General features: G+C 32.8%; 1 protein-coding gene across 1 annotated transcript in view; it reads left to right on the forward strand.

Annotated features, from left to right (window-relative positions):
• The window catches only part of LOC136973481 (nose resistant to fluoxetine protein 6-like), a 33,491-nt gene extending 25,420 nt beyond the window's left edge, over positions 1-8,071 (forward strand). Inside the window, exons 13-15 of the mRNA XM_067268212.1 lie at positions 605-791; positions 2,347-2,489; positions 7,786-8,071. Of these exons, the coding sequence (XP_067124313.1) occupies positions 605-791; positions 2,347-2,489; positions 7,786-7,977 (522 nt within the window). The 3' untranslated portion in view covers positions 7,978-8,071. The remainder of the gene's footprint in view (positions 1-604; positions 792-2,346; positions 2,490-7,785) is intronic.
• The last annotated feature ends 4,380 nt before the right edge of the window (positions 8,072-12,451 follow it).

The raw sequence follows: 12,451 nt of genomic DNA on the forward strand, positions 1-12,451 counted from the left end.
AATAAAGATGATGCACTCTTCTCCACAAATTACAAGTATTGTTGCTAGAACGTTTTTTGAACGAGAGAGGAATTAGCCGATTATTTCCATTGTCTCGGCGATCACGATCTCCAGGTTTCAACTATTGCAACTTTTAGTTGAAAATTTCGTTAATCAAAGCGATGTTTTCATCCTAGCTATAAGAAAATTTAACAAAATGTGCCACAACTGGAGCCAGATTAGTTGTGTTTCATAGTTATATGTGTTGTGCAGCGGATGCAAGTTGTACAGCGTGAAAATTAAAGACGCATAGAGCCATATCTGTAATTATAACAAAATTATTGCACTTTGCTTTTTAGCGTCCGAAATTTGTTAGAAGACGTACGTAATATGCTCATTAAGAATTCAACCGTGCTACGTTTCGCTTCAGAGGCTAATTTTTGAACTAAAATGTGTTTACGAAAATATAACGAATACGAAATTTATCCAATTCCTCATCCTACAGAGATGTGTCAACACCTACTCCTTAATTATGATAACCTTGTTTTTTATTATGAAATAAAAATGAACTTAAGCATAGGTTAATATATAATTACACAAGTTTATATTTCACTTTCTGTCTTAGGTAACTCGTTTTACATTCTGGATTTGTTCAATTGTATTGATGTTACTCTCAGTATACGGGTTACACGGATATATGACTGATTTAGCACCGGATAAAAATATAATTTTATCATTCACAATTTTTGCTCCGTATGCATGGATAACTGGGCAAATATGGATGTGCATTGCTTTCACTAAAGGATACGGAGGTAAGTAGTATTTCAAATTCAATAGTTCTACACATAATAACACAAAACCACAATATAAATAACACGACTATAATTCAACCGGAACTAAATAATCACAAATATTTTAGTTTGTAATGTTGTGGAAAACATTGTATTGTTAGAATTAAACCTTTTTTTTATAACGTCACTCTACAAAACTTCACAATCTTTTCTTGTGGTCTATCGTGGACTCTCTCTGATGGGGATTTGAGTTTTAATATCCGACGTATGAGTCAAATAATCCTTGAGAACTTTTTGTTTTCATACTTAATCGCGAATCAATGACAGAATAGATAAAAACCCCTTTATTTTGATAGAAGTTGCCTCAACATTAACGGATTGGTTCGCATGGATCCGAACAAGACTATAAATTATTCCCAAAGTTTAATTATACTTAAAATATCTTCATGTCAGAGATGTATCAAAACTTTACATTTTATAATGTGCTCTCTTATAAGCGATAGTTCATATTGCGTTTTACAGTTTACCTGCTTGTCTGGTTTACTTATTAATGTTGATTGTTTTAGGGCTTTATGTGTCAATGGAAAAATTGTTTCTCTTGTAAACCAGCAGATAAAAGTTTTTCATTGATACATATGTATTGTAAAGATAGCAGGAAGGTTTGTTAGAATACTGTTATGTAACATATAAGAAATATGTCAGTATTGCCTTTTGACAGGACTTTATTAAGGAATCTGACTCCTATTTCCGTGTAGGACAGTGAACATAACTCGAAATCTTTACATAGCTTGTCCGTTATTCTGGAGGAAACTTGAAATCAGCTCCAGATGTTTAGATGTTTTATCCATTAAATTAATGGTTAGATTTTAAAGTCCATACAAAATCTTTTATATAAATATTGCCAATTCTGAAATTAAAAGAAGGTAAATCTGTGCTTTCTAAATCTTCAAAAGTATTGTGAAAATGTTGTTAATACAAGAAAGAGGGTCGTAATTAGAGTCTCGGTCTTTCTGGCGATTGTACATGGGGTGATTGCATGTTTGCATGTTTTAATTTGGGCCTCATTTATAACTGGTTATGCTACTCGCCAATATGTAGGTCTCTGAGCTTCGCTTTCTCATACGTACTTTTTCCTGTTCATTTGCCTTTCATTTGCCTATATTTGCCCATCTTTCAAAATAATAGCAAATCGAAATTTTACGAGTGGACGATTTTCAGGATAGCTTATTTGTACCTTAATCTCATGCCATTTATTAAACGTTTCAGTCAATAGAATTTTTTTAATTTTCTTTTTTCCATCATACTAGCAGAAATTGAAATTTCGAGAAAAACGTTTTTGAGTAATTTTTGTATTGAAGCGATTAGTTATTTTCCTGTTAATTACAGTTTAAAATTAATCGTGCTCATTTATAAAATAAATGTTAAAGTAAAAGAATTTCAAAGAAATCCCAGTAATAAATATCATTATTTTGAAAAAAGCAATTTAGTGTGCTAACTTGAAGACCTGAAAAATGAAAACCATAAAAATACCCGAAACTTACAAAGTTATGACGTAATAATTTATTTTATGTTTCAGGTGGAATAAGAAGTTTTCTTTCTATGGATATCTTTGTGATTTTGGATCGTTTGAATACTTTTATTTACACGTTACATCCTTTTATCTTGTTGTATCTCATCTTCTGCATTAGAAAACCTTTGTATCATTCTATGGTCACAATGGTAAGAAAGTAATATATAAAATAATCATATCAAATTGACTTAACACTATTATTTAATTTGAGAAAAATTATATATTATTGCAATTATGTTGTTTTAAAGTATTTTTAAATTTTTAACCTTTTATATTTTGTTTATTACCTTCAATGTTTCGATCCATACACACGACTCTACAAACGGGTATTATTACTTAATGTGAAGAAAAAATCTGGCAAGAGTTACACCGTTTTTGTAACTCATAGTTTACAAAGCTCAAATTATGTGTGGCATGATCTATTAGAAAATTTAATAAAAAGTAAAAGTTTTCACTCGAGATATGTCTTTTGACAACTTTCTATTTCTCTACCTCCACATAACGCTAGCAGCAATATAGGATGGAACAGAAATCTAAATTTGCTTTAAAGATTCTATTACAAAAATGTAGTGAATGTATTTACTTTTTAATGATACTTTTATTTCATTTCAAAGCAAATTGGCCCTCGCAGTTAGATTATTATGCTTAATTTTAAAAGTTCACTTCTGCATTTACATATTACTTAAATATACTAACTTATGCACTGAATATTACTTCCATAATGAAACTATTGTGAATTATATAATAATGAATGTAAACATTATATAATTTAAAGTGTAAAAATTCCAGAAAGAGTTAGATAATTTTCCTGGCTTTACAATTAACGTTTTCAACACGCTTTCTTGGCACACTCCATTTGGTAAAAGTTATTTTGCTGCATGCCTCGGCCCCCTTAATTAAACTTTTTTTTTATGAAAAATCTAAATTTTCTAGATACACATTTTTATTTACTTTTTTAAAATTTATTTGGCTAGTAAATATTTAAAATAAAATTGTGGGTTGCACCTTCTGTTGTGAGATTTTATTTAAAAAATAAATTATATATTATGAATTATTATAAAAGGGCAGAAAGCTTAATTTTGAGGATAGGGATGAGTTTTTAAGAAATTGTAAAAGCTGTAATTTATAAAACTTTAGGTTTGACCCCACTCTAGGCTTGACACATTATCTATCGATCTCTTTGCCTCCATGACCTTTACCCAGTAAAATTGAATAACTGATATACAAGTAACTATTCCCAATTTCGTTTCTTAACTGTTACCACATCCTGAATCCTGTGGTATTATAGGAAATAAATGCCAACATACAGACACAAAATGAGACGAAACGTTGACCATCGCCATGTAATGTCATCATAACTTACTTTGACTCTTTCGATGTGTGGTCCTTGTGTGACATCATTACTTCTTTCCTAGAAGCTCTTCCCTTTTTTCTGTCTACTGCAGAGGACATGGGAATCGCAATGTAAATATCCTCGAGATATCTTTCCTTGTTTCTGATGTTTTTGGGTGCAAAGGTTTTAAAACGCATAGATTTGAAAAAACTCGAAGGGTTAAAGTTGACACGATTGCAATACATTTCCATGTTATGTACTAGTACATAACAGCTGGTTATACCTATCTATGGAGCATTTATCCTGTTTAACTTCGATGGTTTGTATTCTGAAACACAAAAATTGAATAAATGGTGGTTCCCAATTTTAGACAGACTGCATGTTTTCAAATTAATTTATTTAAGAAATTTAGCATGTTAACTTGTATAAAATAGGCATCGAAGCTACTAAATTTTATTAAGTGTAGCTCCAGGAGATGCGAAAATAGAAAGGTTCAGATGCCATATCTCTAGGAGGTCAGAATTAAAAAAGATTTTACTAGTTTTTAACATTTGCAATGACTTTTTAAATATAAAACTAACTTCTATTCTGAAAATTAAGCATTTTGTCATTTTTAAATAATAATATAAAAGTTATTAGCGAGGTTGAGGCCGAAGTTTTAAACGCGAAAACATGTACGTCGGATGTTCAGCGTCTCTTTCCTGTAAAGCTTAGAAGTTTGACAATGGTGTTTGGAAGTCAGTGTAATCATGCTCGACATTCCAAACGTCATTGTCAAACTTCTAGGCATACAGGAAGACGGCGCTGAACGTCCGACATACACGTTTTCGCGTTTGAAACTTCGGCCTCAACCTCGCTATTGTTAGAAAATTTAATAACAAATGGGCCATATACAATATTGAACTTTCTAATGTATTTCTTAAACATACTGTAAATAATTTTTGCCAGAAAATTTACGCTGCTCTTTGCTGGAATTTTTTTTGTTATTTTCTAATTTTTATAAGAAAGGTATTAATTGCGTTAAACGTGACGCCATATTGAATTTGAGTAAAAAAAAACAGTTTTTTCTTTTTTACGAAGAAAAAAGAATTTTTGCATTCTTATTTTAACAGAAGTTATAATTTACCTTCCAAAATTTGTTCCTTGCCCTATTGATTTCTGTATTTTGTCTAACTTTTTGTTAAATACGGCAGACTGTGTAACCCGCAATCGTTAAGCACAAATTCTCAAATACAGTAGACCTCCCTATGACACGGTATATATGTTTCGTGTTATATGAATTCCGTGTTGTACGAGTCACTTAAATACATGAGCCAATCACAGCCCGGCAGGGGCTACGGCTGTTTGAAAGGTTTTCTTCCATGAAATTAATCGATTTTAGAGTAATTTTACTCAATATTTCCAAATCACGTATAAGTTTTTGGGAATAATCCATATTAATTATGCTATAGACAAAAAATTGTAGGATAACTTACCGAGTTGCACCGTTCGACGACGCCATTGCTTTAGCTTGTTTTCGTTGCGGAGCGGCTCATCGAACGTCAAGCGCGTGTTTCCTGATAAGTTATTTTTTTGCGAAAAATTCGCTGAACTTTGGAGACATCATTAACATAAATATAATTTTTATGGCCGTTAAATAATAAATAGTTTTTAGTAGGTCCGCTGCTCGTTTAAACTCAACGGTTTGTGTAATGTCTGCTATTGTTCCAGATTCGACCAATCTTGTCGCGACACGAGTCAGCGATGACGTTTTACCGTGTTATAGGAGTCTTTTTAGCCTGTTATACGAACACGATCGCAATTTTTTCGCCGTGTTATACGAATCTGTGTTATATGAACCCATTTTATAGGGGGGTCTACTGTACAGAAATTGACCTGCAAACTTTCAGCATTATAGTTGCATCAGTAATGACAAATAATGCAAAATAGACACAGACACACAATTCCTGAGTAAAAAGAAATATACATTTTTAATATATTTTAAGCGGTTTTTTTGCTCGAAGCATTTTGAAACAGAGACAGATAGAAGAAAACAAAAATTCAAATTTTGCGAAAAACTACAAATTATTATGAATTAGATTTGCTTAAAGTAATGTCAATCCCGGATTTCGCATTGATTATAAATAATGCAATGTCGATAAAGAATATTTATAAATACAGCAAGACCTGCTTAATTTGGGGGATACATTCCTAAACGACAAAAAGCTAAACGAAACAGCGTTAAACGAGGTCATTTTATCAGAGTAAATAGGGAAATGGGAACACGCTCCCAAAAATAAACAGATGTTAATTTAATTTTATGTTATTTTTATATTAATTTGCATAATAATATACGTTAAATAACACACAAACACACAGAAATATAAAGTCCATTTTTCCTGATGGAGGTTCTGGCTATTCTGAAATTCTTGATTTTTGTATGATAAAGTCGTCTAGTGTCATATGTCGCTTTTTTTCCCTCAAGCAAATGTAGGTAGCAAGAGATCGCATTCAAACGCCTCGTCTTGCTTTTGCACTCCTTCCAAAATCTGGATCATTCGCTACAACGATTTCGGTTATCGTAACAGTGAAGTTGCTTTCCCAAACTCTGTCTCGTTGAGTTGTTTCTGCCGTATTTGCCACAACTCGATATAGTTTTATCCAAGTTCATGGAAAGCACCCCTCCACACTCTAGTTTATATTTACAGTTTATTTACAAAATATGTATATAGAGTATACAAGTTGAAAAACACAGCAAATAAATGATACACACAACGTGATGCCTCATGTACTAGATTGGCTTTCAGGAACTATTAGACTCCGGAGAAGCCTCAGTCAGCCTGTGGAGTGGCTCAACTGCACGGTTCGTCCAGTCTCAGCACTTACCTGAACCTGAGATAGTTACCAGAAGAGTATGCTCTCTCTAAACTCAGCTGGTTTTCCAAGTGCCTGAGACTTCCGTGTTACCAGTCTCTTGTCCTTCTCTCCGTTCCTCCCCTGTTCCCTCCGCAATTTAAAGATTTCCTGGATGAAAACTTCTCACCAATTACAAATCTTCCATGCGCGTACTGCTTTCACCAAGGTCCGCTTTTATCGGATGAGAGTGAAGCTTACATTTACGTTTGCCGATATTTACTCGTTTACGTCCAGGAGTTCACCATCGGCAAGTGGTCTATCACCGGACCACACGTTGATCCAATGAACGAGGTCGGCACTTCTTTTGTTCCCTTTCTGTTTACAAATTTGTTTACAATACTTTACAGTAACCAACTTTTACTAAGAAAAATCTGCAGAGAAATTCTTTGGGTTCTTCGTTTTCAGAATCACTATTTTCCAGTTCTACACGAATTCCTTGTTCTGCCAGATCTTGCAGGTTGTCCTTGGTAAGGCTCTCTCCAGAAACCTGCAGTAACTCCTCAATATCCTGCTCGTCTACATCTCGTAGTCCTGCTGTATCGATTTGGGAAACAATCTGGTCAACCTAACGATACAGCGATACTCTTTTCTCGTTGAGAATCCTTATCCCTGGATACCTCCAGCCAAAACTTCCTCCCCACTTCATTCGTGCATTTATCAGTTAATTCTGCCAAGTGAAGTCGATATTGCCTGTGGCATCCACGATGTTATATTTTTCCAAAATTGCACCAAATAAATATAGATTTCAGGAACGTGTAGCACTTCGACCAATTGACACCTTTTTCTGATTGGTTCGTGTTTGGAAATAGTTGTATTATACACGAATCAATGAAATACCACAATAATTTGAATCAGCGTAAATTTTGAGCATTTTTACGCTTTGAGCAAACCGCATTATACCGAATCAGCGTTAATCGAGGCAGCGTTAAGTGGCTCTTAATGTATTCTCAATATGTACGAAAGAATATTTTAGGTTACGCTTTTCAACTAAAAATCTTCACAGATTAAATGTAATAAAATTCTAAATAAAGATTATTTTAATAATTTAAAAAGGAATGCATTAATTATATGTTACAATATATAATTTATATCTCGTAATCTAAATATTAAGTGTAGTAAAGAAAACAAGGTAAATTAAGTTTAATTTAGTTTATATGTTAAATACTACATTTATATTGACAATAAGTAATAATAATTATTTGTTTGCTTCCTTACAGTGGATGCTGTATGTATTTGTAATGTTCCTGTCGATAATCTGTTCATTTTTCTTCTATTTATTTCTTCAAGCTCCTTTTAATTTTATATTTAAGAATTTATATTTGAAAAGTGATTCAAATGAAAATGAAAATGGGAAGAACCAATGGCAACTCCAAACAATGGGAAAAGATCACACAATTCGGGAATGTTAACAGGATTGTTTTGAACTGTACTTTTTGTAAGTGTTTCATCATCGAAGTTTGTGTACAAGACTCGAAATAAAGATTAAATATTACTTATATGAAAGACTTTTTTAAATATCTGTAAACCTGCAAGAAACATTTAATACGTTTACGACCTGTTACAATGCTGTTGCTACGTGTATATACAGCAATCTTCACAAACGGCAGTTGTCAGTGTCCTTGTCGATCAGTTTAAGGCAGATTTTTAAAAATTAGTTTCTTGTGTTTAGTGTCTTTTCTTACTCGTTGAAGTAACGTTGTTTGATCTTATTTCAAGAGTCATACGCTAAATTGATTCAGTTAAAAAGAATTCAAAAATTAAGCTGATAATTCTTGTGCTGGGGTACAGAGTGAAGACGAGAAATTCATTTGTAAGTTTAGTTTAAATTTAGCCTCAAATGTTAAGCAATATTGAGTGAAGATCCTACTTCCTCGTCTCGTGATCTTTACAAATGTTCCGTCCCGAGTCGTTCTTTACGCCTCGAGATTGTCCGTTTGATGGTCCGTTGAAAGTCACACCTCCACACTCGATAATTAGTTATATACAGTTTATTTACAAATATCTACAAAGGTATACATTATGCAATAACATTACGTACTCTACTGTATCGAAGCCGTGGTGCCGCACGTCGACTTAGCTGGCCGGGGAACACGAGTCACTCTTCCGGAGATGGCTTAACCTCGTGGCCGTCCGTCTCTACAACAACCTTTTTCCAGAGGACTTTCCAAGAGGAGAACACTCTCTCTATCCGCCTCAAAGGTCTGCCTGTTGTTAGAGACCGCCACGTACCAGGTCCCTCGCCCTTTCTCCTCGCTTTTTTTGCCACCCTTCCAATTTAAGGGATTCTGGCACTGCCTCCTGCGACCAATCACTTCCTTCCCCTTCTTAGAGCCTTCCAAGACGTCCGCCCTATCTCCCGCCGACGTAGCTCACATTTGCGTCCGTGCTTTATTTATTTTTGTTCTCTCAAGCTGGCCGGCACGTGGCCAACGCATTGTCCCTTAAGTGGGGACGCTCCACCTTTGATCCTTCCGGCCGTTTATGGCCCCGACCCCCGGTGGGAGCAATTACCTCAGTCGGGCGGTTTCTCTGACGTAAGTTTAGTTTAAATTTAGCCTCAAATGTTAAGCAATATTGATTCTTTTATTTTAGCAACAAGCTATTTTATTGTTTGTGTAATAGACCAAAATCAACTTACAGGATCTTAAATAAAGATATAATTTATTTTGTAGTCTTAATAAAGGTGTTTCCATTTACATGAATATTGTTGCCTGTTCTGTTATAGCTATTAAGTTGGTTTTTGTACTGAGGCCAAAATCTATTCCATTTTCCCAATTTATACAACTAGGTAGTTAACACTGAAAAATCGAATAGCATACAAAAATGTGTTTCAACCATTGATATGCTTAATGTAATCATCAATTTTTTTACTTACATTTCCTTCAAAGTTTTTTTATATTTTTGCATTCGAAACTTTAAAATGTCAGGAAATGTAAAAAATTCGGGGGTTTTGTCTGTATATGTGGAAGATAGTGTGTGTGTGTGAAGGGGGCACGATTTTGTTTGCCCTGTTTGAAGCTTAATAACTCTTGTGCTTTTCTTGAAAATTTGTTAAATTTTGCTAGGAGGTTTGTTTGTTAGGAGGAATATTTTATAAAATTTTAATAATTAAATTTGACAGGGGGTGGCGAGATAACGGGGTGTGTGTCTTTGTGTGATACCTTGAGTAAAGCTAGACTTGATGACGATTTCTCTTGCTATTAGCATTTAAAACACTTTTTTTTATAAAACCTGTTTTTACCTTAAAAATTAAGCTTTTCCGCCATTTTATAATAATTGAAAATACAGTTTTTAATTATTTTAAAGAAGGAAAGTTAAGCAACTCGTTGCTGGATATTTTGTAAACTCTTCTTGCAGAGGTATAACAGTATTAAGCTCATTTATTACAGGCCGGATGGCCGAGTGGTCAAAGTGGCAGCCTACCACTCTGGGGGACCCAGGCTCGAATCCGAACAGGTCGAATAATCCCCAGGAATTTTTCGGGGGGGTGATTTGTTCGGATATGTTGGGCCCTGTCCCTCACCACCCAGGCGCCCCATTGCGGGCCTGGCCGAACTCATAACAGGCCTTCTAGAAGAGGCTCTCTTAGTGCTCACAGGCAGAAAGAGTTTAAAAAAACTCATTTATTAAACTTAAAGATGAATTTTCATATTAATTGAAAATAAACCTTTCTAAATACGTAATTAAAGTGGTTGATCTATAACGAGCAATGATTTGTAGTGGCGTTGTCATAATGCCAAGCTAAAATTTTTAATAATATTTTAAATTTATTTAATATAAATTATATGCTCTCCACCTCAATTTTGTAGTGGCTTGCCCCCATACATCATGTTTGTCTTGATCAGAACAGAGCAATGCCATTCATCTATGTGAATCCATAGAAGGCAAAATATTTAAATCGAAATCACGAGAGTCCGGTCTATATCGGAAGTTGTTTTAGCGTTAATCAGGGCCGGCCACGCTAACGTTTTCACATATGATTTTTGATTTTATTTTTTTCACACTGTTCTTTAGATTAGGGAAGAACAGTTAGTTGGATGTAAGACAGATGATTGACAGTGAGAATTTCTACAATTTTTCAAATTGCAGCCCAAGTTGTTGGCATTTCTCTAATTCTCCTTTTATCAATTATCTTTAAAATGATTTGTAAGAGCAACTACACCAAAAAGAATTATACATATTCAATATATCTAGTAATATTTCTGTACAAAAATATTTTATCATTTCATTCCTTATGTTAGATCCCACACTGGAAATTTTGATGATTTTAATTTTATAATTACAGTTTCCAATTTATTCAAACGATAGAATTTTGCAAAAGAGGAAGATTATTGCCAAAGCTTAAATAAAAAACAAATTACTGTGTTCTATTCAGAGAAATACTCATTCAACTAATTTAACCGATCCTTGGAAAATAAATCGTTTTTACGGGATTTCTTAGTTCAAAATTTATTTACTGATGACTATCACTTCTCAATATTTTTAGTCCTGAGTTTTGAGTTTTATTTTATCTGAAAATTACTTTTTCTTTGTCTAACATGAACACGTGTAGCTTATATTTATTTTGTACTATATACGTTTCTAGTTAATTTCCTTGCTGTTATGTATACACAAAAGTAGTAGTAATTTGATACACTTTGGGGTTTATTTTATTTTTTGGTGAAACCTCAAATAGTATTTTTGTCTATAGATAAACTTCATAAATTTTCTAATCAACCGAAGCAATGTTTTTGTAATCTATAAGAAAAAAAATCTATATTAGGATATATTTTATTTTAGTTTTTATATGGATGAAATACACAACAATATTGATAAACATTTTTCAGTACAATTTTTAAAAAATATTTATTTATCACAATTAATACAATTACATTTTAGAAAAATTTTGTCACACAATGGTATTATTATCTTATTATTTACTATAAAGTTTACATTTATATTTTTTATTCTGTGGCAATTTTAATGATGCTGCTTTATTCCCTTCCTGTTTTAGGCAAGGATATGTTTTATTATGAACACTGTTTATTAAATTTTAGAATTTTCTTTTCTTTTTTATTACATTAAATACACATATTAAAAAAATGTCGATATTACAGAATCTGTAAGAATTAAAATTAAAATGTATGACTAAATAATATTAAATCTATTCCATTATCGAAAATACATTTTGTATTCTAAAATAAGATAGGGATATTTGTTCTGAAGAAATGTTGTCACTACATGATTTTTACTTTTAATTTGTATTATTGATGACTCACTTGATCAGGCTTAACAGTTCTGTATTGAGTGAAACCCCTTTATGATTGAAAGTTTTACAACAGATTTTTAAAATTTTAAAAAATGTTTTAAATTTATTTTGGTTTTAATAAACAAAATTCAACAATTGCAGTAGAGCATCGCTAATCCGACTCAATTGGGTAGTGGGGTTGGTCGGATTACTGAAAAAACGGATAACCGGAAAGTATGTAAAAATACATTATTAGTATAGTATATTAGTATACGGCTATTAACCTACTTCGCTATTGCTATTGTATCAGTAAAAATTATTTCTTTATTTTCCCCACAAAATAAATACAAAATAAAAAATTAAGCATGGTTTAAATACTGGCCTCCCTTTCATGGTCAAGCCAGTGTTGCCAGCTAAAACACGCAAAAATTTAACAAAAATAATATGAATATACCCAAGAAATAGCAAAATATTGTAGCGCTACATCACTAGTGGACATTTGAATTTGCCGACTAGAACGCTGTCGGTTAACCAATGTGACAGATGATCAGAGGTCGGATAACCGATGCTTTACTGTAGTTTTGATAAAGTTTCATCTTTAGAATATCCTAATTTAGCTTTTATTTGTTACATTATATAATCCTTTCTTTTTGTTA

This window comes from Centruroides vittatus, unplaced genomic scaffold (genome assembly GCF_030686945.1).
Source record: "Centruroides vittatus isolate TY-2023 unplaced genomic scaffold, ASM3068694v2 contig_318, whole genome shotgun sequence".
Lineage (NCBI taxonomy): Eukaryota > Metazoa > Arthropoda > Arachnida > Scorpiones > Buthidae > Centruroides > Centruroides vittatus.